Source organism: Octopus sinensis, linkage group LG3 (assembly GCF_006345805.1).
Source record: "Octopus sinensis linkage group LG3, ASM634580v1, whole genome shotgun sequence".
NCBI lineage: Eukaryota > Metazoa > Mollusca > Cephalopoda > Octopoda > Octopodidae > Octopus > Octopus sinensis.
In genome coordinates, this window is record NC_042999.1 from 99,152,229 (window position 1) to 99,177,230 (window position 25,002).

The 25,002-nt window shown below is 35.1% G+C and overlaps 1 protein-coding gene and 1 long non-coding RNA gene across 8 annotated transcripts in view; one reads left to right on the plus strand and one right to left on the minus strand.

The window, feature by feature from the left end:
- The window catches only part of LOC115209264 (regulator of G-protein signaling 7), a 496,388-nt gene that overhangs the window by 393,019 nt on the left and 78,367 nt on the right, over nt 1-25,002 (plus strand). Inside the window, exon 17 of one of the 7 annotated variants that reach the window (XM_036501196.1) lies at nt 13,240-13,302. The exons of the other annotated variants lie outside the window; for them this stretch is intronic. Coding sequence (XP_036357089.1) covers nt 13,240-13,287 — 48 coding nt within the window. The 3' untranslated portion in view covers nt 13,288-13,302. Of the gene's footprint in view, nt 1-13,239; nt 13,303-25,002 lie in introns of those variants that run through there. 7 annotated transcript variants of the gene reach the window in all.
- LOC118762522 lies at nt 821-11,490 on the minus strand. The gene is made up of 3 exons (XR_004998278.1): nt 11,480-11,490; nt 10,349-10,351; nt 821-972 (listed from the first exon to the last, which is right to left on the minus strand). It is a non-coding gene; the product is annotated as an uncharacterized LOC118762522 (long non-coding RNA).

The window sequence follows — 25,002 nt, forward strand, 5'->3', positions numbered from 1 at the left end:
GCCAGGCCTTTTTTTTTTAAGCCTAGTACTTATTCTATTGATCTCTTTTGCCAAATCACTAAATTAAGAGATGTAAGCACACACCAACACCAATTGTCAAGTGGTGATTGGGGGATATACACAGATACAAAGACACACACACACACACATTATATATATATATATATATATATATATCTTCATTTAAGCAAAACTTCCAGGTTAATCTTCTCCATTGGGTATGAGAATTAAAATACTGTAAGTGCTGAGGAAGAGAGTCTTTCCATAAAGTAAACATGATATTATAATCTTTGGGGGGCTTCTATAGAATTGAGGTACTTTAATAACAAAGACACTGAGATAGAGTTGAGGACAGCATGTCCATGTATCAAAAGTGTGTATGGACTCTCACATACTTACTAAAGCATATACGGACTTGTCCTTCCAGTTATGCATTCTTCACAAGTACAGACTAAATACACTTAATGTATACATAAAACCACACAGCATACTCTGGCATGCAGTTCATGGACTCTACCTTGGGTATTAAAATACCTCTATTCTATTGGATCCTGAAAATGATTATATACCAAGGACATGCCACCTGGGTAGGCAAGGTAGACAGTGCCTACCCTGAATCAAATAGATCGATAATAACATTTTCCTTTTATGACAAAATATGCACCTAATTCAATAAAATTATGAAGGTTACTCTGATTACTCTGCATAAAATACAAAATATTATATTTTTTGTAGATTAGATAGGCATAATTCACCCCTGGTTTTCAATCTCAGTATTAATGCTACACAATATTGCTGTAGTATATGAGCTGCATACATTCCTACAAATAATGTTTTCTTTACGTGCTACAAAGGCAGAAGTGAATCTGCCTGCAACTCAGTCATGTGCCTGTGTTTTGCCTATTTTTTTGTGTGTTTTACTACATAAATGTCACCAACTGCCTACTCTGAGTAATTACTGACAGCACGTGCCTGTTATATGTGTGTTTGTGTGTGTGTGTGTGTTACGATAGATAGATATACATGCACACACACACATGTATTTGTGCGTGTATGTGTGTGCATGTAAGGAGAAAAATTTCTTGGTACTTTGGTAGTGTATAATAATTCATTTTGTCTGATGCAGCAGACTATTTCATTATTGGAGTCTCTCTGATGTCAAGCCAGTTAGTCTGATGGAGTTATTTTAAGGGTGAAGCATATCAGACATCTTCCACTGCTGACAGTGAATGGATGCATATGACTGGATGAGTGGTTTAACTGCAATTAGAAGTATATGATAAGCTGGCCATCTGCTGGCTTCACAATATAAAGAGGTTTTAGCTATGATTCAGCTGGATAAAAAAAAAAAAGAAAAAAAAAAACCACAAGAATTTATTTGCCACTGTTTGGTATCTCTACCACTACCACTATGCTACCAGTGAGCAGTATTTTCTGAGAGCAGAAATGACACTGCTACTCGAATGTCTACCATTTTACTATTCTCTTCAATTCCTACATTAGCTGTATGTGTTTCTCTTTTCTTTTTCGTATATATTTTCTTTTGTCTTGTCTTTCTTCCTTTTTTTTTTATTCGTTTCTTTTGTTTCCGATTCCTGACTTAACCTTATTTGTATTATGATACCAATAAATGGTCTCCTAATTATGTATTGCTGTTCCATCTGCCACACACCTTTCAGCCAATTCTATGATTACACCCATCTCCATGATGAAAAGAAATGTATTTTGCATTGTCCATCCAGTTTATTCTATCTGATAAACTGGCTTGATGTTGGTGAAACTCCAGAGTAACAGACAATTGAATCAGACTATGTAAATAATAGACCTGTATGTATGTATATGTATAATGGGAAGGTTTACGAAAATAAACAAAAGACGAAGGCAGGTGGAGTACAAACAAACAAATGTATTAGTATGGTGCTCGGGAATAGAAATAGAACAAGTCTTTTACGTTTCGAGCCTACGCTCTTCGACAGAAAGATACACAGAAAAGAAACAAGGAGAGAAAAAAATGCATGTAGGAGCTAGCGGTCTATCATGGCATTCTGACTTTAGGCAGAGGTCAGAGGTCAGACGTTAGACGCTAGAGGGATAGTAGGGGAGATAACAGGGTCAAGTGACTTCCAAAACGAAGGTGGCCCCAACATGAAGGTGCGTGTGTGTATAAGAGAGTGTGAAAGAGGGCTGGTGGTCTGGACGTGTGTATGTATGTATCAGTGGGTGTGGAGATATGGGGATGGGTGTGTAGGTGGTGTGTTGTGATATGATATGTGTATGTATGTGTAGGTGTAAAGATGTGGGGATGGGTGTGTGGGTGGTGTGTTGTGATGTGATGTGTAATGTCGTATGGTGTAGAATAGTGTGGTGTGATGTTGTGGGGAGGTGGGGGTGAGAGTGGGGAAAGCCCATGTGGGGTGTGGGTTCGGTTGGGGGTTGGGGTTGAGTGGGGGTTGTGGGGAGAGTGAGAGGGGGAGAGAAGAGAGATGAGGGGGAGGGGAAGGAGGGGAGATGAGGAGTAAGGGAGGGGGAGTGAGGGAGCAAAGAGAAAGAGAGAAGGGGAAGAGGGAAGATGAGGGAAAGAGAGTAGGGGTGAAATGTATATGTATACATGTATGTATGTGTGTGTGTGTGTGTCGATGGTAATGAATAGAAGAAAAAGCATTTAAAACAACTTGTTGAGTGTACTTTAAGTAACTGGCTGAGCCATAGACAAATACTTGGAGATACTGCTCAAAATTACTCATCTTGGGAAAAGCAAAATAATTCAAATGACAGAAGAGAAATATAGACACTTTCCAAATGTCACATGACTGACATGTAAAAAACAATCTATAGATTTAGTAGGGATCAGTTAACTGGTATAGCAAAGGAGTTTACTAATAAAGTTGGATTTGAATTTGGTGTGGTAGAACATTCAATAAGTATATAGATAAATAAAGTATTCTTGTATGACCAGAGGCACACATGCATACATATATTGGCACAATCACACATACTCATGTACAGGTTCATTTATAATTACACATATATGCATATACACATGTAAAAAGACACAGCCACATTCATATACATACACAAGCATATGTATTCATTTATAGTACTGCTGAAGTTACTCTTTCTCTCTTGCTACTCATAGTTTTCCATACACCAATAATATAAGCAACAATATATGAGAATCTGTGTTTTGTAACAGAAGAACCTCAATACCAAAAATATTTATGCTCTAATTCAGTATAGAATCTTTTTATTTTTTCTGCAAACAGAAAGATATACATACATATGTACATATGTGTCACTAAAAAAAACAAAACATGTGTCACTAAAGAACATTACAGCTAAATAAAGAAAATTTGGACCTCAGAACTCCCTGCATTCAATAAAACAACAGCCCACAATGTGTTTGCAGTGCCTGTACTCATACAAACATTTGGGCTGCTTGATTGGATACTTGATGAGATCTGAGCCATTGATGTGAAAACCCGAAAAATACTAACAAGCACACATAATTTCCACATAAACAGTGATATAGACCACCTCCATCTAAAACATAAACAAGGCAGAAGAGGCTTAACATTGATCCAAAATGCCCTTGAATGTCGCATAATATCCCTTCAGCAACATCTTTTAACCACAAAGTGTCGAAGTGCATCCCTTGATCAAGTTTGCATACGTGAGACTGATAACATCATAAGACTTGGAAGGCAGCTACTTGAGCAACACTCTTTGTTTGATAACCTAGAATACATGCCCAAAGAAGTCGCACAACCCTACCGCAATGTATCATCTGATGGAAGGATGAGTCTACATGAGCAGAAGACTATGCATGGATATGTTACTAGAAAGTTCCTTGATGAAAGCAACATTGATCATCAGAATAGTTTATCATATAGCTGGATTACTACCAATAGCTGGATTACTACCTCCCACTCTGAAGAGTATGCATTTGCAATCCAGGAACAGGAAATATCAACCAAGTACCTAATGCACAAAAGGGATAGAGATGCAGGTAAAGCCATAAAATATGACAACCGATACAGACTTTGTGGAATTCACACTGAAGATATCACCCACAGTATTTGTCCAAAAATGTCATCGCGTTCTATGAAAATGTCATCACAGTATTATCTACCAATGACACAACGTTGTAGCTAGGATGCTCTATAATGAAATCCATCAGAAGGATAATCCTGAGGACAAAGAAATAGGAATCCACATTATGGTAGAAGCCATAGCCACTCATATTAAAAAAGAATACTGGTGGAATGTTCCAGTGAAGACCTCAATAAAATGTAGCACAACAGACCCTGATATAATGATTTGGAGTAGAGAAGAGAAACTGTGCATAGTTGCAAAAATTAGCTGCCCAGCAGATGTTAACATAAAGCTGAAGCTCAGAGAAAAAGAGAACACCTATGCTGAACTATTGAGAAATCTGCAGTTACTCTATCCAGATCACAAGTTGAGGTTTATACCTGTAATTATTGGGACCCTGGGATATGTAACACACTGCCTAAATACCAATCTTGAGAAACTGGGCTTCTCAAGACCAGGAGAAATCTAATTTGAATTCTACAGGTCCAATCCATCACAGGAACTGTAAAAATCTGTAAAACTTTCCAGTTTATTATTTAAATATATATGAGCATATCTAGATATGTAACTCTATGCATGAGAATACATACACACATACATGCATACCAGAAAGTTCTGTGATGAAAGTAACATCGATCATCAAAGCAGTTTATCATGGATCAATAGCCAGAGTACTACTTTGAAGGGTATGCATTTGCAATCCAGGCAATATCAACCAAGTTCCTGATGCACAAAAGGGATACATACATACATGCATACAAGCATACATACATACATACATACTTACATACATACATACAAGCATACATACATACATACAAGCATACATACATACAATCATACGTACATACATACATGCATGCGTGCATGCATACATGCATACGTGCATGCATACATGCATACGTGCATACATACATACATACAAATAAAAATACCCTGTTGTTGATGTTGAAATTCCAATGAGGGGAGCCTTGGATCTTGGTAAGAAACCGGTTCTCTCTTTGTTGGCAAAAAATCTTGAAATAAACTGAATGATAACATACACACACACACACACACATGCACACATACACACAAACTTCATGCATGCATGCACGATCATGCATGCACACACACACACACATACACACATAATAAGAAGGAGTACTGGTGGAATATTCCAATGAAAACCTCAATAAAATGTAAACATAAAAGAGCTGACATAACGATTTAGGATTTAGAAATCAGCTGTCCAACAGATGTAAACATAAAGCTAAAGATCAGTGAAATACAAAATATCTACACCAAGCTATTGAGAAATTTACAACTACTCTCCCTAGATTACATGTTCAGGTTTATACCAGTAATTATTGGGGCAGCGGGATATGTAATACATTGTCTAAGTACCAATCTTGAGAAATTAAGCTTCTTAAAACCAGAAAAGAGAAAGCTGATTCAAAGTCTACAAATCTAAGCCATCACAAGAACTGTAAAAATCTTTAAAACTTTCCATAAGTTTATCATTTAATTATATATGTGCATGTCTAGGCATGCAACTATATGCACAAGACTACATGCATAAAACAAAACATACAAATCTACACAAGCACTAACTCCTAATACTACACAAATACATATATACCTGCAAAAATACCCTGTTAATGTTGTTGAAATTTCAATGAAGGAGCCTTGAATCTAGGTTAGAAACCAGCTCTTTCTCTATTGGCAAGAATTCTTGAAATAAAACTGAATAATGACATACATACATATATACATACATATGAACGTATGTACATGGCAGTGAAATACAAGTATCAACTTCCAATTTAGTGTCAGGTGTGAATAAGACCACCAAAAACCTCACTGCCTATTGCATGGCTTAACAAGGGATACATTCAGAACTTAAGTAGAGGGGGCTGCAATATATTTTTTGAACAGTATCCTCTACCTAATATCTGAATGTGTCCCTTGTTAATCCACGCAATGGACAAGGTGGTTTATGGTGGTCTTGTTCACACCAGACACCAAGCTGGAAGCTGGTATTTGTATTTGACCTCTGAAGGATCTCTGGGGTAACTTTACTCAACAGGGTGCACAGCTCAGAGATTAAGGAGTTTCACCAGATTCAGCTGCCACTTCTCCACATTGAGAGGTTACAACTCTGGTGCTACAGATTTGTGAACAGAATGTCACAGGAAATAATTGCATGAGAAATTCCCCAAGCTGAGCCAACCTGCAGGAACCCTAGGGTTTCATCGAGAATGAGAACGTTGATAATATCCATAGTCTCAGTTAGTCATGCCTGGGAATCCAGCTGGAAAGTCTAATGATGGTTACTTCTAATAGGATCTTTTGGAGGCGGTGCCTGAAGACTCTATCCTTAATGACCCTGGATGGATGTGTGTGCATCTTCTTCTATGCTACCATAGGTTGGACAGCTATTTTTCAGACAGTATTTTTATGACTCTTCCTGTCACCAATCCTGATCTGTTTTTTAACAGAGCTAAGAATGTGATGTTCAGTAGGAATGCAAACAATGATACTGTTTTTTCACTTTAGTAAACTCAAGCAGAAATGATATACTTACATGTGTGTACACACTTACTTAAGTACCCATCCATCCATAGTGGGCATAGACCAGTACTTATTTTTCTTTGTGTTGTACCTATTCTGTCAGATTTTTCTTGTCAAAAGCACTAAGTAAGAGGGACACAGTTGCCAAACAGTGTTGGTGAAGCTAATGACAAACCAAAAAACACACACATACACACAGGCAGACAGCCAAACTCACACAGACACACACAATCACTCACTCATGTGCACATGCACACACACACGCATGCATGCATGTATTCGCGTGCACACACTCATGCAACAGGCCTCTGCATAGTTTCTGTCAGCTAAATTTACTCACAAAGCATAACAAAGCATTAATTGGATCAGTTTTATAGTATATGACATTTGCTTGAGATTCCAGTCAGTGAGATTAAATCTAAAATTATCTGGTTTTGAAGGGAAATTTTTATCCTCATTCCTATATTTATATTGGAACAGATACCACAGGACATTTCATCTCTTGCTCTCACAAATTCTACCAATCTCTCACCTGGACTGCTACTTTATTTATCAACCATGCATAAATAGATACACATTTACTTACATTCTCTGACAAGAAAGATATCATAAAAATATTTTTTCTCAAAACCCTTACAAGAAAATATTCTCATATTTGACCATAATTAATCTTTACATATATCAATGTAGCTGCTATTGTATTATAAAAGCATATGTCAACTGGAAATGATAGCATTAATTAAAACACATCCAACTGGGAAATGTGCATTGTTATAAATTTTCACACTATTTAACATTCACAGGGGAGAGGTTTGCTGATATGTATTGTATCGTATTGTGAGATAATACAGAATATTTTGATGAATGCTTTATGAACTATTGATAATGTGTTCCAAGAGATTGGTTCCTCTGCAAATATAATAAATCCTATTGATATACATATATTTAAAGGGATAGTGGAAGTGTTATTCAACACATATAATATTTTTTTTCTGCTCAACTGAGATCATCAGTTATTGAATCAAAGCTGCTGGAAATCTTTGTTGAAATATGAAGGTATAATGCCATTTTTGGGATAAACATTAAGGCAATAGTTATCTGATGCAGAAAAACACAAGAAACAAAGAAAAAAGAAGACAATACTCTGAAACAGGGAGTGAACATTAAAAGACTAGTAATTTAAATTGCTCTTGAATTGATAGGTCATACTGTAAACTTTGCTATTATTTATAAATTGTTGCATTGCCTTGCTTTATTGCTTTCCTTATTCAGCGGATGAGAGAAGAAAAACTCAGAACATTAACTTCACCTTATGTGGGCATATTTAAAAGAAAGGCTGGTGAAAATTCACAGTTTTTTGTTGCAAGGAAATCTAAGAGCCACATCTTTAGTAATATGACAGACTACTAATAGTAGCAATTTAACTAAGTGGAAATAGACAACATATATTTAGGAAAGAGATCCAATTATATATTTGTAACTCAGCTACAGAAACGTGATTGAATCCTTATATAAAAATAATACTTGCCTGCTGATGCCAGAAATTCTGTTCTAAATACTGTAAACCTTTTAGTCTGAACCTATACTAATTCTTCCATTTCACCATCATCCATGACAAGAGTAACATTGATTTCAAATTTTGGCTCAAGGCCAGCAATTTTTTCGGAGGGGGTAAATTGACTACATCAACCCCAGTTCTTAAGTGGTACTTAATTTATTGTCCCCTAAAGGAAAAATGGCAAAGTCAACCTCAACAGCATTCAAACCCAGAACATTAAGAGAGGTGAAATACTACTAAGCATTTTGCCCAGCATGCTTTCGACTCTGCCAGCTCATTGCTTTACGATAAGAGTAACATTAAAACATATTTCTAATTTATGCATGAAGTCAGAAATTTCAGAAGAGGTGACAATCAATTAAATCAACTCTAACATTTGACTGGTATATATTTTATCAGCTACTGAAGGATAATACTTTAGAGTGATGCCCAGCAGGAATTAGACTTGGAATATAAATGAACATAATTAAACATCATAACACATTCCTCTGGTCTACTACCAAATGTGCTGTTCAGTACAAGATGGGCTACACCAAATATTCTGCTCAATACCACAGATTTGCTTGTCAGTTGTTTGACCTTAACCAGTTGAGCATGTCCCTTAGTGGCTGACGATATGTGCATCTCTGATCATGAGCAGAAGTAGTGGGGGAGCATCATAGCCATGTGTTGAGAGGGATTCTTTGGGGTTTGAATAATTCACCTCTGGAAACATGGGTGGTTCTTTCAACATCCTTAAACAACCCTTATTCAGGGACCTTTTGAGCGGGATGGGCTACTCAACCTGAAGAAAATTCTAACTGGGCCCCACCTGCAAGGTCATGTACTGTTTATCTTGATATGAGATCACCATGTCGCACACATATGGTTGTGATGCATGTGCCTGGTGTACCCTTATCAGACGGGTAGTGATGATGGGTATATTGGGCTTCGTATATTTTACCCCAGTGTCACTTTGATGGCATGCACTGCTCTCTCACTCAATAATAATAATAATGATAATAACAGTGACTCTCATGGCTTTTGAATATGTACTGATTGGAAGTGTCAGCATGTACATGTCTTGGTGATAAAAGATGGGCTGCAGCAAATATTCTGCTCAATACTTCAGATTTGCTTGTTGTTTGCTTGACCTTAACCAGTTGAGCATGTCCCTTAGTAGCTGATGATATGTGCATCTCTGATCATGAGCAGAAATAGTGGGGAAACATCATAGCCATGTGTTGAGGGGATTCTTTGAAAAATTCAACCCTGGAAACTTAGGTGTTTTGTTCATCATTCTTAAACTACCCTAATTCAGGGATCTTTTGGGAAGGATGGACTACTCAACCTTAAGAAAATTCTAACTGGGCCCCACCACTAAGGTTATGCACTGATTATCTTGATATAATGCACATATGGTTGCAATGAATATCAGGTGAGTAATCATTATGGGAGTATAAAGCTTTATATATTTGTACCCCAGCATCACTTTCATGGTATGCACTGCTCTCTTACTCAATTATGATATTAATAATAAAAGATCAAATGTCCTTCTTGAACCATATGCTCATAAGGCTGCTTTCCCAGATTCTGTTGTTTATATAATCCACCCACTGGATGAGAGGCTGGTCCATCACAAGAATACTCAATTTTACCAGCTGAGTGGACTGGAGCAATGTGAAATGAATTTTTTTTCTCAAGAACACTGCATCACCCAATCGTGGAATCCAGGCCACAAGCTTATGATCATGAGGGCAACACCCTAACAACAAAGCTATACACCTCAACAGCAACAACAACAACAATAATAATAATCCTTTCTACTATAGGCAAAAGGCCTGGAATTTTGGGAGAAGGGGCTAAGTCATTACATTGACCCCAGTGCATAATTAGTACTTTTTTCTTCGACCCTGAAAGAATGAATGGCAAAGTCAACCTCAGTGGAATTTGAACTCAGAATGTAATGCCATGAAGCATTTTACCTAGCATGCTAACAATTCTGCCAGCTCATCACCTTAATAATATATGTCCCGGTGCACTACAAGGTGATGGCTCTCATGGCTTCTGATCTTAATTGAATAGAAATGTTAGCATGTACATGTCTTGGTGTAAAAGATGGGCTACAGCAAATATTCTGCACCTTACCTCATATTTGTTTGTCACTTGCTTGACCTTAACCAGTTAAATATGTCTCTTAGTGGCTGGCAATGTGTGCATCTGTGATTGTGAGCAGAAGTAGTGGAGGGACTTCAACATCACTTACATATATTTGCCATAGGATACCAGGTATACAGCTGAGGCACTGTTGGTGAAATTGCTCCAGCCTTATTATATGTCTCCAGTAAGTAACCCATTGCATTCATATAGCAATAAAAACAAACCTCAAGAATTGTAGACCTGCAGCTTTGTCTCGATTGAAATTTCATGCTGTAACCATAAATATTCATTCAGTTCTTTTAATTTACCATGGGTTTTCTTGGTTTAGTAGGGGATTTCCTCATCAAAATATTTGTTTATATAGTTATATACAGTATATATATATATATATATATGTGTATCTATCTATCTATCTATCTATCTATCTATCTATCTATATATATATATATATAGATAGATAGATAGATAGATAGATAAATATATGGTTGGTGATATATATAGATATATGGTTGGCGATTTTTTTTTCCTCTGTCTTCCCTTCTCTGGATCTTTCCTTCTCCTATGTTTCCGATGAAGAGCTCCGCTCGAAACGTTAAACCCTCATTCTTTCCTTCTTTCCTGAGCGTCCAATAATACTATATTTGTTCCACGTCCTCGCGTTGTTGTGTTTTTTTGTGCTTTCTTGTTTGGATTAACTATATATATATATATACATACATAGGCTGATGCCAGCGCCGCCGGCCGATGCCAACGCCGCCGGCCGATGCCAGCACCTCCTGGCTGATGCCAGCGCCGCCTCAACTGGCTTCTGTGCCGGTGGCACATAAAAAGCACCATCCGAACGTGGCCGATGCCAGTGCCGCCTTGGCTGGCTTCCGTGCCGGTGGCACGTTAAAAGCACCAACTGATTGTGGCCGATGCCAGACTCCCCTGGCACGTAAAAAGCACCCACTACACTCGCAGAGTGGTTGGTGTTAGGAAGGGCATCCAGCTGTAGGAACACTGCCAGATCAGACTGGAGCCTGATGCAGCCCCTGGCTTCCCAGACCCCGGTTGAACCGTCCAACCCATGCTAGCGCGGAAAATGGACGTTAAACGATGATGATGATTAAACGATGATGATATACACACACACACATATGTATATATGTGTGCATGCGCATGTGTGTGTGCACATGTGCAGACACATGTATATTTAACTGAACAAGCTTATATATATGTCGATAATTTTGGTAACTTCATCTCTCCATACAATGGCAGTTGTCACCTGTTTACATTGTTGCTGCAATGTTTGGCTTTCTCCTAAATTGATCTGAATTCATCGCATATTTGATAACTAATATAGAAGAAACAATATCTGTACCATTTAGCACTTTGAGTATCATCTGAAGAATTGATAAACATGTTTTTCCTTTGTCAGTTTTTAATAACAGACATATTATGACTCTGGTGTTACATTTGCCCTTGAATTTAGAGTTTTATTTTGTCTTAAATTATTATCTTTATTATTGATTTCTACCGTTTCAATTTCCATTTTTATATTCTCTCCAGCAGTTATTTCTTGTCCTTCATTAAGTCTATTCTTTGGTTACATTTTCTATAATTAAGCTACTCTTTTTCATTTTCATGTTTGTGTGTTGACTTAATTTGCATTTGCTTTCATTATTCTCATGCTTTTTTCTACCCTTATTTCTCCTTTGTGCTTTAACTATTATTTATTTTGGGCAGTTTTCTATTTTTCCTATATTTATCTCAATGGAGTGTTTTTCTATTCTCTTATCAATTGTTACCATTGTTGCTATAAAAAGAAATTCTGTCAGATATTTTAAAAGATATTTTTATTGTTCTGTGTAATTTCAAGAAGATGAAATAATTTATTTTTCAATTGTTTCTTGAAATATTTTTATAGTCTCCAGTTGATGGGGACACCTTTCTTTCTGTGGTAGTTTTCAGGAATATGTAATTTCAACCTGTTAAATTCTTTCTAAATTCTAAGATACCGGGATGCCAAACTTACTTCCTTAACCTATAATAGAATGCCAAGCCCACACCACTAATTCTAAGCCAAATGAAAGTATAAACTTGTTCCAAGAAATTGTAAAACTACTTCATCTATTTTGATATATTAAGAACTCAAAATAAACAATTCAAATTTGCCTGCAGGCCATTTTTTTTTCCTTGATAATAATTCATGACAAACCAAATGTATTTATGTTAGACTGATCTCTGCTCTTCACACTACCTCTCTCAAATTACATCACATATTCTAAAACTAAATAGCAACTAATTTTATCTTGAACCAATCAAGTTCTATTGGAGTTTTCATATTTTCTTTCATATTTTCTTTTTCTTTTCTTTTCTTTTCTCTTTTACTGTTATTGCTAGTTTAGTGTAAGTTTAACTGTTACATTGAATAAAAAAATCATGTATTATTTTTGGTTCAATATTGCAGATATCAGGCTCCATGCACTGATGGAGTAAACAAAATGAATAACTTGCTTTGTTTAAAGGACAAATTTGAATGAATGAGTCTGACACAACAAATTTACCTCCAAATCTCTCAGCTAGTATAATTATCATTCTTACTGTATCATGAATATATGTAGCAGTCATAATTATAGAAGTCTCCAAATTATACAATCTGAATTAAAATCTGTGGCTTCTTGTAGCTGTATCTTTAATAGATAAGTTATTTACAATTCCAGGTATGGAGTTTTGGTAGGTTTTATTTTTTGTTTACAGTTCACATGCAATCTTATCATGAAATAATCAAATGAGTGCAGTTTGTTGTATAACTTTCTAATTCATTTTACTAATAAGTTTATGACAAAAAGATAATCATCATTAGCATACTTGCCTAATATAGTTCCTGATATGTTTCTCTGTTTCTATTGTAGCATTCTATCAAAAGGAATGTTATGTTCACCAGACAACACTTTTTATGATAACTAAACAATACTGGACAAATACATTTACAGTTATCATGGCTTCCACAAATAATTGCTTCAAATTTTGGCACAAGGTAATCAACATTTTAGTGGGTAGTAGTTATTCAATTACATCCACTACAGTATTTGAATTGAGAACATAAAGAGCTGTAAGAAATGTTACTAAGCATTTTGCCAGATGTACCAGCAATTCTGCTGATTTGCTACCTTATAGCTTTCTTATATAATGGCAATTGAAGCTGTATAATAGGGTAAAACCCCAAATGCAGAAAACTTTGTTTCTTAAAATCAAACCGCTTTTGGGGTGGTACAGTTTACATGTAAACCTTTAATTTTGATACTAGTACTGCTGTCATGTAATCTAAATTAGTTTTGCAACAAATCTCACTCTATTATTGCTCTATTATTTATTCTAAAATGATGATGTTTAAAAGGTGACCAAATTTAGATTTCAGTATAAAACTTTTAAACTAAATTTAAACAATTCACCATCCATCTTTTTTATAACTTTATTAGAGTTGTGCTTTCACAAGTGTACTGTATCATTGTTACATTTATGCCATGGCTGTAGTTATTCATTATGTATGACATTCAGCATCTACTTTATTACCAATTAGCAAACTAACTTTACTAGCCCCCTTACATTAAAATATACTAACTTGCTTTGCATTGCAACTATTCCATTACTTTATCATAAATTTTTATCTGCAACACTTTTCTCCACCGAGAAAAATAGTTGTCAAACAAAAAGATAATCTTTGTTTTCTTTATATGTAGCTTGTTGACAAACATAAATAGAAAACAAATTTGTTGTTATTTTCATATTGCATAGCAAATACAACCAGATTTTTAGTAATATGTGATTTTTAACTGCTAAACTGTACAGTTGTTACTCCTCCTTCTCAACTGACATTAAGCATTAATTTATACAATTTACTCATTTATCTATAAGACAGATGATTAAATGTATTTTTTCTTCTAATTCTCAACCTCATGAAGGCTGTGCTTATATTTTTGGATGGAATTTGGAAAAGTTATATTTCATTTGAATGTCTGCATGGACATAATTTAACAGGAAAAAAATGTTGACCTTTTCTGTTTTTGTAGAACTGATCTTGTCAGATTTGACTGGATGAATTGTCATAAATTTAGCTGTTTAAATATTTGGGATAATCCCATATTACCATAGCCGCAAAAGTGATATATGTCAGCCTGGTTTGGCTTCATGTCTCATGTTTCGTGATCTTCTTATATTGAGCTATACAAGATTTTGTCCCAAAATAAATATGGTAAATTTCACCTTTTAGCATTCAGATTACTCTATCAAATATAATATTTATTCCCATTGTTTTAAATTAATTATGTACTATTTTGTTGCTTCAACATTTCAATGATGTAATTGTTTATTTTTAGAATGATATCAAAGAATTGGTGAGAAAGGTCAGGTCTGGTCATTTAGAACATAAAACTGGTGGAATATTTGAGTCAGATATGGCTAATTTGATTGCTAAAGGGTTACATTAGTCTGTGTTGCTGGGATGAATTTGTATGCTGAACCTATGTATATCTCTAATAATAAGAGATTAAGATTATAAGCTAAAAGAATAATAAAGCTATTTAAAACTAAGCATTCATTAATAGAAGTTTCTTTTGAATATGATATCACATAATATTATTGTTGTTTATCATTTGTAAATATGACAAAGTAACTGATGTTATACATAACAACAAACTTCAAATATAAGACAAACTATAATATATTTTTAAACTATGTATACCTTTAAATTTGAGACTTCTTTTGTCAACTTCATGGAAATTAAAATATTCTTATATGACTTCTGAATCAGTGCTCTCTTCACTCCTAACCACCTTCTCCCTTCCCCCTCTCCCTTCATCGTCACCCCTCCCTCGTAACCCACCCCACACTCTCCAACCCCACCTTCCCTAGCCACTACACATTCTTTATTTTCTCTCCCTGTTTCTTTCTGCGTTCCTTTCTATGGAAGAATGTAGGCTTGAAACGATAAAGGCTTTTCACTTCCCGAGCATTAAACTAATACATCTGTTTGTTGTCTACAACACCTGTCTTCGTCTTTTGTTTTTTTTTTGTGAATTCTCCCCCTGTAATTAATTAAGTCTTTAAGTTTATTATTTAGATTATATCTTTTTGTTATAATACTACAAATACAATATAGTAACTTCTTCACTTTTTACCTAGAAAATAATCATATTTCCTTAAATGTACTCACTAAAAAGTTAATTATATTCTCTTTTGATCCTTTCTAAATCAAAAGGATCTATGATTGTGTTGAATTTTGATTACTGTAGGGTTAAGCAAATCAGCAGCATCCCTGAAAAATTATGCTAATTTATCATGGGTACCATTATGGCTCACTTCCAGTATTCCTATACCAATTAATTGCTCATTAATTTTTAAAAGTTTTTTTACCTGTCAATGTACAGTACTAGTTACAAAGTATAACTTTTGAACCTTCTATTGGTTATTTGGTACCCTATCAAATTTGCTGTCAGTAGTTGATCCTTTGAAATATTTTTTATACCCACCTACATGAAACCACCCTTACTATATCATTCAAAGCTCCTCATTTTAAAGTGATTATATTTCAACTAACAGCTACTATAATTTAAAGTAAAAATGCCATCTTAGTAATAGAAACGTTACCCCACCTCTAAATTTTTGGTTATTTTCAAAATTAGTTGAACAGTGTGTTTGATTAGAAATGTGATCATGAAGGTATTAAATTCAGTAGTTATCAGTAATCTACTCCTGTAGAAGAGTGGAGTCAAAACAGAGAATAGAGAGCTACTCTGAATGCATTGCCATCTTTCTTTCCACACCTCTCTGTTCAGTCTCAATATTCACTTTACTTCCACCTCTTCATCATCAATCAATGTTAATAGAATATATATATGAATATTATAATGGGTTTTATTCAATGAACTATATCTCTCCTACACAAACATTGATATTGTACTTAAGCCTTAATGAAAAGGTATCATAATTTTACCTTTGATTTATCTGTAGTAGATTTACGTCAGTTCTTTATCTATATAATGGCTAAATGTTTCTATGCCAGTTTACAAATTTTGAAATATTCTATAGTAAATTTGATCAAACTACATGAGAAAATTTTGGATATATTTTTTTTAATTTGTGATTCATAGAAAAGCAGTGAAATGAAGATCATGTACTATGTTTTCAGTACTAGATTTCAACATTTTTTGAAGGAAGTAGATTTTGTTGGTTTATTTTTTTCCTTTTATTTATTTTTTTTTCATTCTCATGTACTTTTTGTCATTAAATCCCAATATTTAACCACCAGGATGATTGTTCTGTGAGTGAATGTACATTCTGTTTGTTTGATATCTTACTAAAGCAACAGTTGTTTCTTTTGATGTTATTTTAAGGAGGGAAGGGTGATTTGTTGTTGTTAACTGAACTGTTCCTTTTCCTTTGAAGAACATTTCACATCAAAGCAACAAATCTTTTGTAGATTTACTTTAAATATTTATTATCTTTCTCTGTTTAAATTTTTACTTTTTATTTCTATTTCAAAACATGTTTATACTATAAACCTGGGACCTATTGAACTTAGCCAGGTTTCCAATATGTCCACAGCACATTAATGTGCATATATGTTTCTTTCTGTGGTAGATTCTATTTACAGTAAATTCTTGTTAAACCATACTAATAGTGGTAAGATTCTCTAGTTCAGCTGATTTTCAGAATTAAGTGATAGCAGATTTAATACTGGATCTCTCTCTCTCTTTTTCTCTCTCTCTCTCTATGTATATATATATATATGTATGTATATATATATGTATATATATACAGACACACACACATGCGTGCACACACACACAGGTGAGCACATAAGTGCAAAACAAGGTAGAAAAATAGTACTTGAACACCAAAGGTAGAGTAATATACTTTTTATTAAAGCTGCAAAATTATCACAGAACTGTTACTCAGAGTTTCACATTCCCGTTCATCTGACAGTTGTTGTCTAATGAATGGAAACATGAAACTCTGAGTTACAGTCCTGTGATAGTTTTGCAGCTTTAATGAAAAAGTGTATATATATATATATATATACTGTTTTTCATTAAAGCTGCAAAGCTATCGCAGGACTGTGATACACACACACACACATATATCCTCATCATCATCATTTAACGTCTGTTGTCCATGCTGTCATGGGGTGGATGGTTTAACTGGGCCAGCATGCTGGAAGGATGCACCAGACTCCAGTCTGATTTGGCATAGTTTTCTGTGGCTGGAAGCCCTTCCTAATGCCAACCACTCCAAGAGTGTAATGGATGCTTTTACATGCCACAGGTATGGGTGCCATTTGCATGACACCGGGGTGCATTTATGTGCCACCAGCAAGGGTGCCAGTTTGTGTCACGCTAATGTCTGCCATGACTGCAATTTTGCTCGGCTTGATGGTTCTTATTCTCAAGCACGACATAATGCCAAAGGTCTTGGTCATTGCCTCTGTGAGGCCCAACACAAAAGGAACTCAGCCACTTTGTTTCAGTGAAGCTCAATGCTTGAGAGCAACTCAGCCACTTTGCCTCTGTGAGGTCTAACACTCAAAAGGAACTTGGCCATTTTGCCTCCTTGAAGTCCAACGCTCACTAGGAACTCAGCCATTTTGCCTCCGTGAGGCCCAATGTTTAAAAGATGTTCTTTACATGCCACCAGCATGGGTGCACTTGGCATGACAGGTCCTATATAATATTGTATTGAAAATATAATTATTTATAGAAATAATAATTACTTCTAACGTGGTATACTACCAGCATAATAAAGAGTGTCATGACAGAAAAATACTCTAAAGATCACATGACTATATAAGGTATAAAGATTTGTTTTCGGAGTTGTTTTTCTCTAGCAAGTGATTTGATCTGAAACTGTGTGTTAAAACTGAAGAAACTATATCATGTAGGAGTCACTTAATAACATATAATACTGTTAAATTTAAGGAGAATTTAACAGCTTTGTATATTAGTAAATGGCTCTTCTACAATATCGTAGCTGTAATTTAAATTTTCTAAAATTTATTTAACACTGTGACACGTGACCGACCAGACCATCAGATGTTGTTACACATCGCTGGTCACAATGCGTTCGCATTGTTTTAGCCTTCGAATGACGCCACCCCGCTGGCTAAGCGAGTAGGCCAACAGAAGAAAGAGTGGGAGAAAGAGTGGTGAAAGAGTACAGCAGGGATCACTACCCCCTGCCGGAGCCTCGTTGGGCTTTTAGGTGTTTTCGCTCAATAAACACACACAACGCCCGGTCTGGGAATCGAAACCGCGATCCTGCGACCGCGAGTCCGCTGCCCTAACCACTAGGCCATTGCGCCTCCACTTTAACACTGTACCATATGTAAAATTATAGCGTTAATGTTATAAATGAATTTTATTATATGAAGAGAAAAAAGGCGGCAAGCTGGCAGAAACCTTAGCACACTGGACAAAATGCTTAGCAGTATTTTGCCCATTGCTACGCTCTGAGTTCAAATTCAGTCGAGGTTGACTTTGCTCTTCATCCTTTTGGGGTCGATAAATTAAGTACCAGTCAGGTAATGGGGTTGATGGGATTGTCTTTCCCCTCCCCACCAAAAATTCAGGATTATATGAAGATAATAAACTTGATGTAGTAGAGTGAGGGGAACAGTGGTAGATGTAATGATAACTTGCCATTATGGGTTAATAGAGCTAAGAATATATTGGTCATTGTCTTTCACTCACAGAAGTTTGAAGTGAGAAAGAAGGGAGTGAATCAACATTAGAGTGGGTCATCAATATTATCGATATTTACCAGCTGCAGTAGGGTTAAGAAGAAATTGGCTTGAAAAATGAGTTAAGAGTCAGTTATTTATATGCAAATGTTGATTTTGGATAATGAGTTCCCTTAAGGCTCTAAGGTGATAATATTGCTAAACATTTTTGTTGACGAGTCAATGTATGAAATGATGTTATCAAAAAATTCTCATACGCAGGAGTGGCTGTGTGGTAAGTAGCTTGTTAACCAACCACATGGTTCCGGGTTCAGTCCCACTGCGTGGCATCTTGGGCAAGTGTCTTCTGCTATAGCCCCGGGCCGACCAATGCCTTGTGAGTGGATTTGGTAGACGGAAACTGAAAGAAGCCTGTCGTATATATGTATATATATATATCTGTGTGTGCGTATGTCTGTGTTTGACCCCCTAGCATTGCTTGACAACCGATGCTGGTGTGTTTACGTCCCTGTCACTTAGCGGTTCGGCAAAAGAGACCGATAGAATAAGTACTGGGCTTACAAAGAATAAGTCCCGGGATCGATTTGCTCGACTAAAGGCGGTGCTCCAGCATGGCCGCAGTCAAATGACTGAAACAAGTAAAAGAAAAAGAAAGAAAAGAAAAAAGAAAATACAAGAAAGAGTTCAGGTTTCTCAAGCAACAGCTTGTTATCATCATCCTCAATGTCCATGTTATTAACAATGAAAACTTCATCCGCTATTTCTTGGTGTCTATCGGCATTCTCTGTGTCTTCTAAACAAGTTCTGATGCCATCTTCTGTGATGTCTGTTTTATCTATATTCTATTACAACATTTTACAGAATTTTGTTTCCATATTTCTTATTTTCCTTTTCTTTTTGTCAAGCAATATCTTCAGTGGTAATTTATGTTACTTCTTGTAAAGCTTGAGGCTGTAGTTCTTGATGTAACTAAGAGTTCTTTGTCATTGTGTGTCATTCTTTATCACAATAAGAAATTATTTCAAATATCAGTATTGTACAGTTATATCTTTATCAGTTGGATAGATCATTGAGGTTACATTGAAGAGCAAGATTATGCATCCTATTTTACCATCATTACTGACAAGTTGGTGTACACCTGGATGAACATGTGTGGTATCCAACATTTGTAGCATTTTCATCTCTCCAGTAGAAATTCTAGGAAGGAAATGTTAGAAAAAAGTAGTTATTGAAAATATTTATATAGAACCACGGTTTCTTTGAATGGTAGTAATGCACTAGTAGCTGGTGAATTATATGTTTCAAAGTTTGTGAACTTTTTAACCTTTGCACCAGAGTCATCTTAACACTATTATTATATCAGGCAAAGCAATACATTGGGGCCCCTATCAAAATAACCACAGCATTCATGGGTTAGCATTGGATCTTTAAACTCATGGGGCTTTCAGTCAATGCTCATGCATTCAGGCAGTTCTGTTTCATACTCTTCTGCACATCACAAGACTGAAAACATTCGTATATAACTTGAAACCAAGTGTTTACAATTTATGCTTTAGCAACAATGTGTTTTAAGTTAAAGACAACCATTTCAACCCAGTTTCATTCTCATTGAAGCACTTAAGAAATTAGGAACTCTGTTCACTTCGTTTAAGTAATTTAATTTCTTCATGAATGGCTCAATTATTTTTCATTGGTATTTTGCCTTCTTTGCCACGGGGGATTGTATTGCTCATTCCTTGGTGATTTCTAAATTCATAGTAAACACAAATCACTAGCTTCGAAATTCTTGATACTCATATCTCTAACTGGTTTAGTGGGAAAACTTGGAATTTCTATGCCAGGATATTATTACTACAAGCGTTTTTGAGGATAAACCACTTTTTCAAAGCCACCTAAAATTTGCATATCTTTGAACTTACATACACTCTCTATAGCATGAAATGATGACTGAGAAATTGTATTGACATTATGTGTCAGAAAATGCAATGACCTGTTTCCAATCTTGTGCATATCCAAATTGAAGGATGTTTTGACATGTACAAGCAGACATAAACATCCTCTCGGCCCTCTATCCGTCAGTTATATCTATATGTGTGTGTGTGGGGGGGGTATGAGTATACTGTTCTTTACACAACCAAGAGCATTTATTTTTCCTTTATATATATATATACATATACAAATGAACACACAAACACACACACATATTTGTATGGGAGTTAGGGAAAAAGATTCCATTTTGGGAACATATTTGCTACATAGCCAAAGTAAACTTTGATTTAGGTGAGTTATAACAAATGCCTTCCAGCCATGACTATCTCTCTTTTTATACATCAGAGGTTTTATATATCTGTGTAGAAGCTTGACTGTTAGAAGTAGCAGTAAAATCTCCTTTAAATCATAATTTACCATTTAATACATGTCTTAATAAATTAGATTATTCAATCCTGTATATAAGTATTCTGAAAAAGAAGATAGAATAGTGATGGTTATAATGCCAGTTGGATGATAAAATTTCAACACAGGAAAATGTAGTAGTTGATCCAGGTCTATGGATCTGTGAATCACACCTAGTTACTAGACCAACTATCTGCATGACATTGGGTCTGCTCAAACAGGGCTTATCTGAAGCTATGCAACAATAATTAACACTAATCACTTGCTTCAATTACATAAATTGATTACTACCATGCTCATTTGGTCAATTACAACTGTAATATTCTTATCCCTTTGTAATTTTTGATAGATTTTGTCTGCACTGTGTGAAAATGTTCTGTCAAATATTGTGTGCTCACCTGTAATCTGCAGCAAACTTGTTTGACCTTAATAGTTTTCTCACCTCTCTGCACATAACACTTCATTCCTATCGTGTTCTGCTCAGTCACAGTTCTTAGATATTTTATATAGAGTGTACCCAGTATATAGTTCTCCAATACCTCCATGCAATGTGTATTCTATTTTCATTTTTGTACTGTCCAGCACATTTTTCTCACCACTCCATCATATATAATCTAACCATATACGCATCTTTCACTTTTTCCCCTTAAATCTTATTACTATGCTCTTGTATTTAATTTTTTCATCAAAATTTCTGTAATGGAGTGTTTTATATTATTTATTATGATTTTAGTATATATCTTTTTACTTCTCACTGTTTTGCTATTTACTTGATATATTTTATTTCAAACTGAGATGTTACTAAGTGTTATTATATTTACTCACTATGTGCATAATTTTCATATTGCTGAAAATCTTTAAAAGTTTTGTTTTTTTCTGTTTTTTACTATTTTAACTGTTCATTTTAATATTCTTTTCATATTCAACTAATGTTTGCTCTGCATATATATATGTATATGTGTGTATGTGTGTGAATGTATATCTGCATATTTGTATGTATGTATGCGTAATGTACCTTGATTTGCTAATTTGCTTCTGTGATTTAGATAGCTCAATTGTTGCATATATTTGATGCTTGAACATTGTTGCACTGTGCAGTAGTTGTTTTGTTCTTCATGTATGAAGTGAGTAAATCAACAGAAATTGATGTTTCTAGTAATCTAAAGAAAAATGTAATGCAAAAGATAAAGAAACTGAAGAAAATAAACAAGTATATATATGCATGTGTACACACACACACATAAACCAGCCTGCAAACAAAGCATTATTTCCATGAAAGGGTGTTGCAAGATAATTGGTAACTTGAAACAATTCTGAATATATGATGCTTTGAAACATTACTCCAAGGGATTTGTATAGGGGTTATCCTTTATAACTGCTCTCATTATCTGTTGTTGTTATTGAATTAGCTTTGTTTTCATAAAGCAGTCAAACAAGTCACTATGCAAGTTTCCTCACAAACAGTCATAAAACTTACTGCATCATTTTCAGCATGTGTGTATGTGTGCATATGTGTGTGGGTGGGTGTATGTATGTATGTATGTATGTATGTATGTCATAATCATTTTTTTATCCACTTCTCACGTTGACATAAGTTGGATGTGTTTTCACAATCCGAGTAGTTCTAATTCAGAGTTACTGCACTTCTAGATGAGTTGGAGAACTGCGTCTTACTTGTAGATTACATTTCTAGCTTGGTTTCTATGGTTGGATGTTTTTTTGGTTGCTTCTAAGTGTTGTTCACATATAGCTTTGTACTATAAAACAGAAGGATTTGCACTAAGTTACATTTGTCTTCACTGCAGTTTTTCTTAAAAATTATCAGTCCAACAGGTTCTGTAGAATAGAATTCATCACACTATCACATGCAATTAGCCTAATCAGCTTTTCAGTTTCACCGATCGTCAGCATCACAGTTCAGAGCATGTCATAGTTGAATGCCTTCTTCAGATCTACAAAACTAGTAAATGTATCCAACATGCACAAGTAAATGTGAATCTGGGATTGGTTTGTACATGTATATGAAAGCTCACTTTTAGATGACAGGAACAATTTGGTATGATATACATAGGTATGTGTGTGTGTTTGCATATACACTTGCACATACACATATCCATATATATATATATATATATACACAAATACATACATATATATATATATATTACAACAAAAATTTTAATTTGGGACATAGCATTACTAAATGTTTCATATCCACAAAGCCAGAGGCTTGTGGACAGCTCATCTAACTCTATACAAAGACAAAATATTTAAACTTTCTACATCACAGACATGTGGATTCGAAACTTTTGGTAACACTATGTCCAAAATTAAAATTTTTATTCTAATATTTACGGCTCTATTCTTTAGAGTGTGCTTCTTTTCTGATATATGTTTTATTGACTACACACACACACACACACACATATATATATATATATGTACACACACACACACACACACACATATATATATATATATGTACACACACACACACACACACACACACACACACACATATATATATATGTACACACACACAGAAGTAATGTTGAAAGTTTTCATAGAAAGTCAGAAGAGAAAGAAGAGTGCTCTATATTGTTAATAGAGCTGAACATGATTAATAATTTTGTCTACTAGCACAGTTAGAGGTACCATAGGTTTCAAAGTTCATATTTGTCAACAATTATTTAATGCAGTTCTATATTTAAGAGATGAGGAATTATGTACATTATTTATATTTGACGGATATTTGTCCTCATCTTGTTTGTTGTTAACACTACGCTTTGGCTGATATACCCCCCACCCCAGCTTTCATCAGGTGTCTTGGGGAAATTTTGAACCTGGGTTCTCATTCCTAAGGTATTTTTCAATGTTGTTATTATTATTATTATTATTATTATTATTCAGATCGCTACCTGGAATCGAACTCAGAATCTTGGGGTTAGTAGCCCGTGCTCTTAATCAGTGGTTAAGAATGCAGGCTTCTAACCCCAAGATTCCGAGTTCGATTCCATGCAGCGACCTGAATAATAATAATTATTGTAATAACAACATCGAAAAATACCTTAGGAATGAGAACCCAGGTTCGAAATTTCCCCAAGACACCTGATGAAGGCTGGAGGGTATATCAGCCAAAACATAGTGTTAACAACAAACAAGATAAGGACAAATATCTGTCAAATGTAAATAATGTAAATAATGAAATTATTTAATGCCTACATATCTTATGGATCTCCCATGAGCCCCAAAAACTGTGATGATGTGTCCATTTTTTCTATGCTCACATGTTTTGGATAGAATTTGTTGTGAGAGATTTTCTACAACTAGACACACTTACTGTCGCCAACCCTTACCTGTTTTCAAGCAAGGTAATATTACCCCCTGCCCAGACATGTTTTCAAGGAAGATTGGAAACAAGAGATGCTCACATGTTTGACAGTGATGCTTGTTTACAATCTCTGTATAGGGTTAAGACAAGGAATCATATGTACATGCATACACTTACTCACATGCACATACATATACAATGGGCTTTTATTCAGTG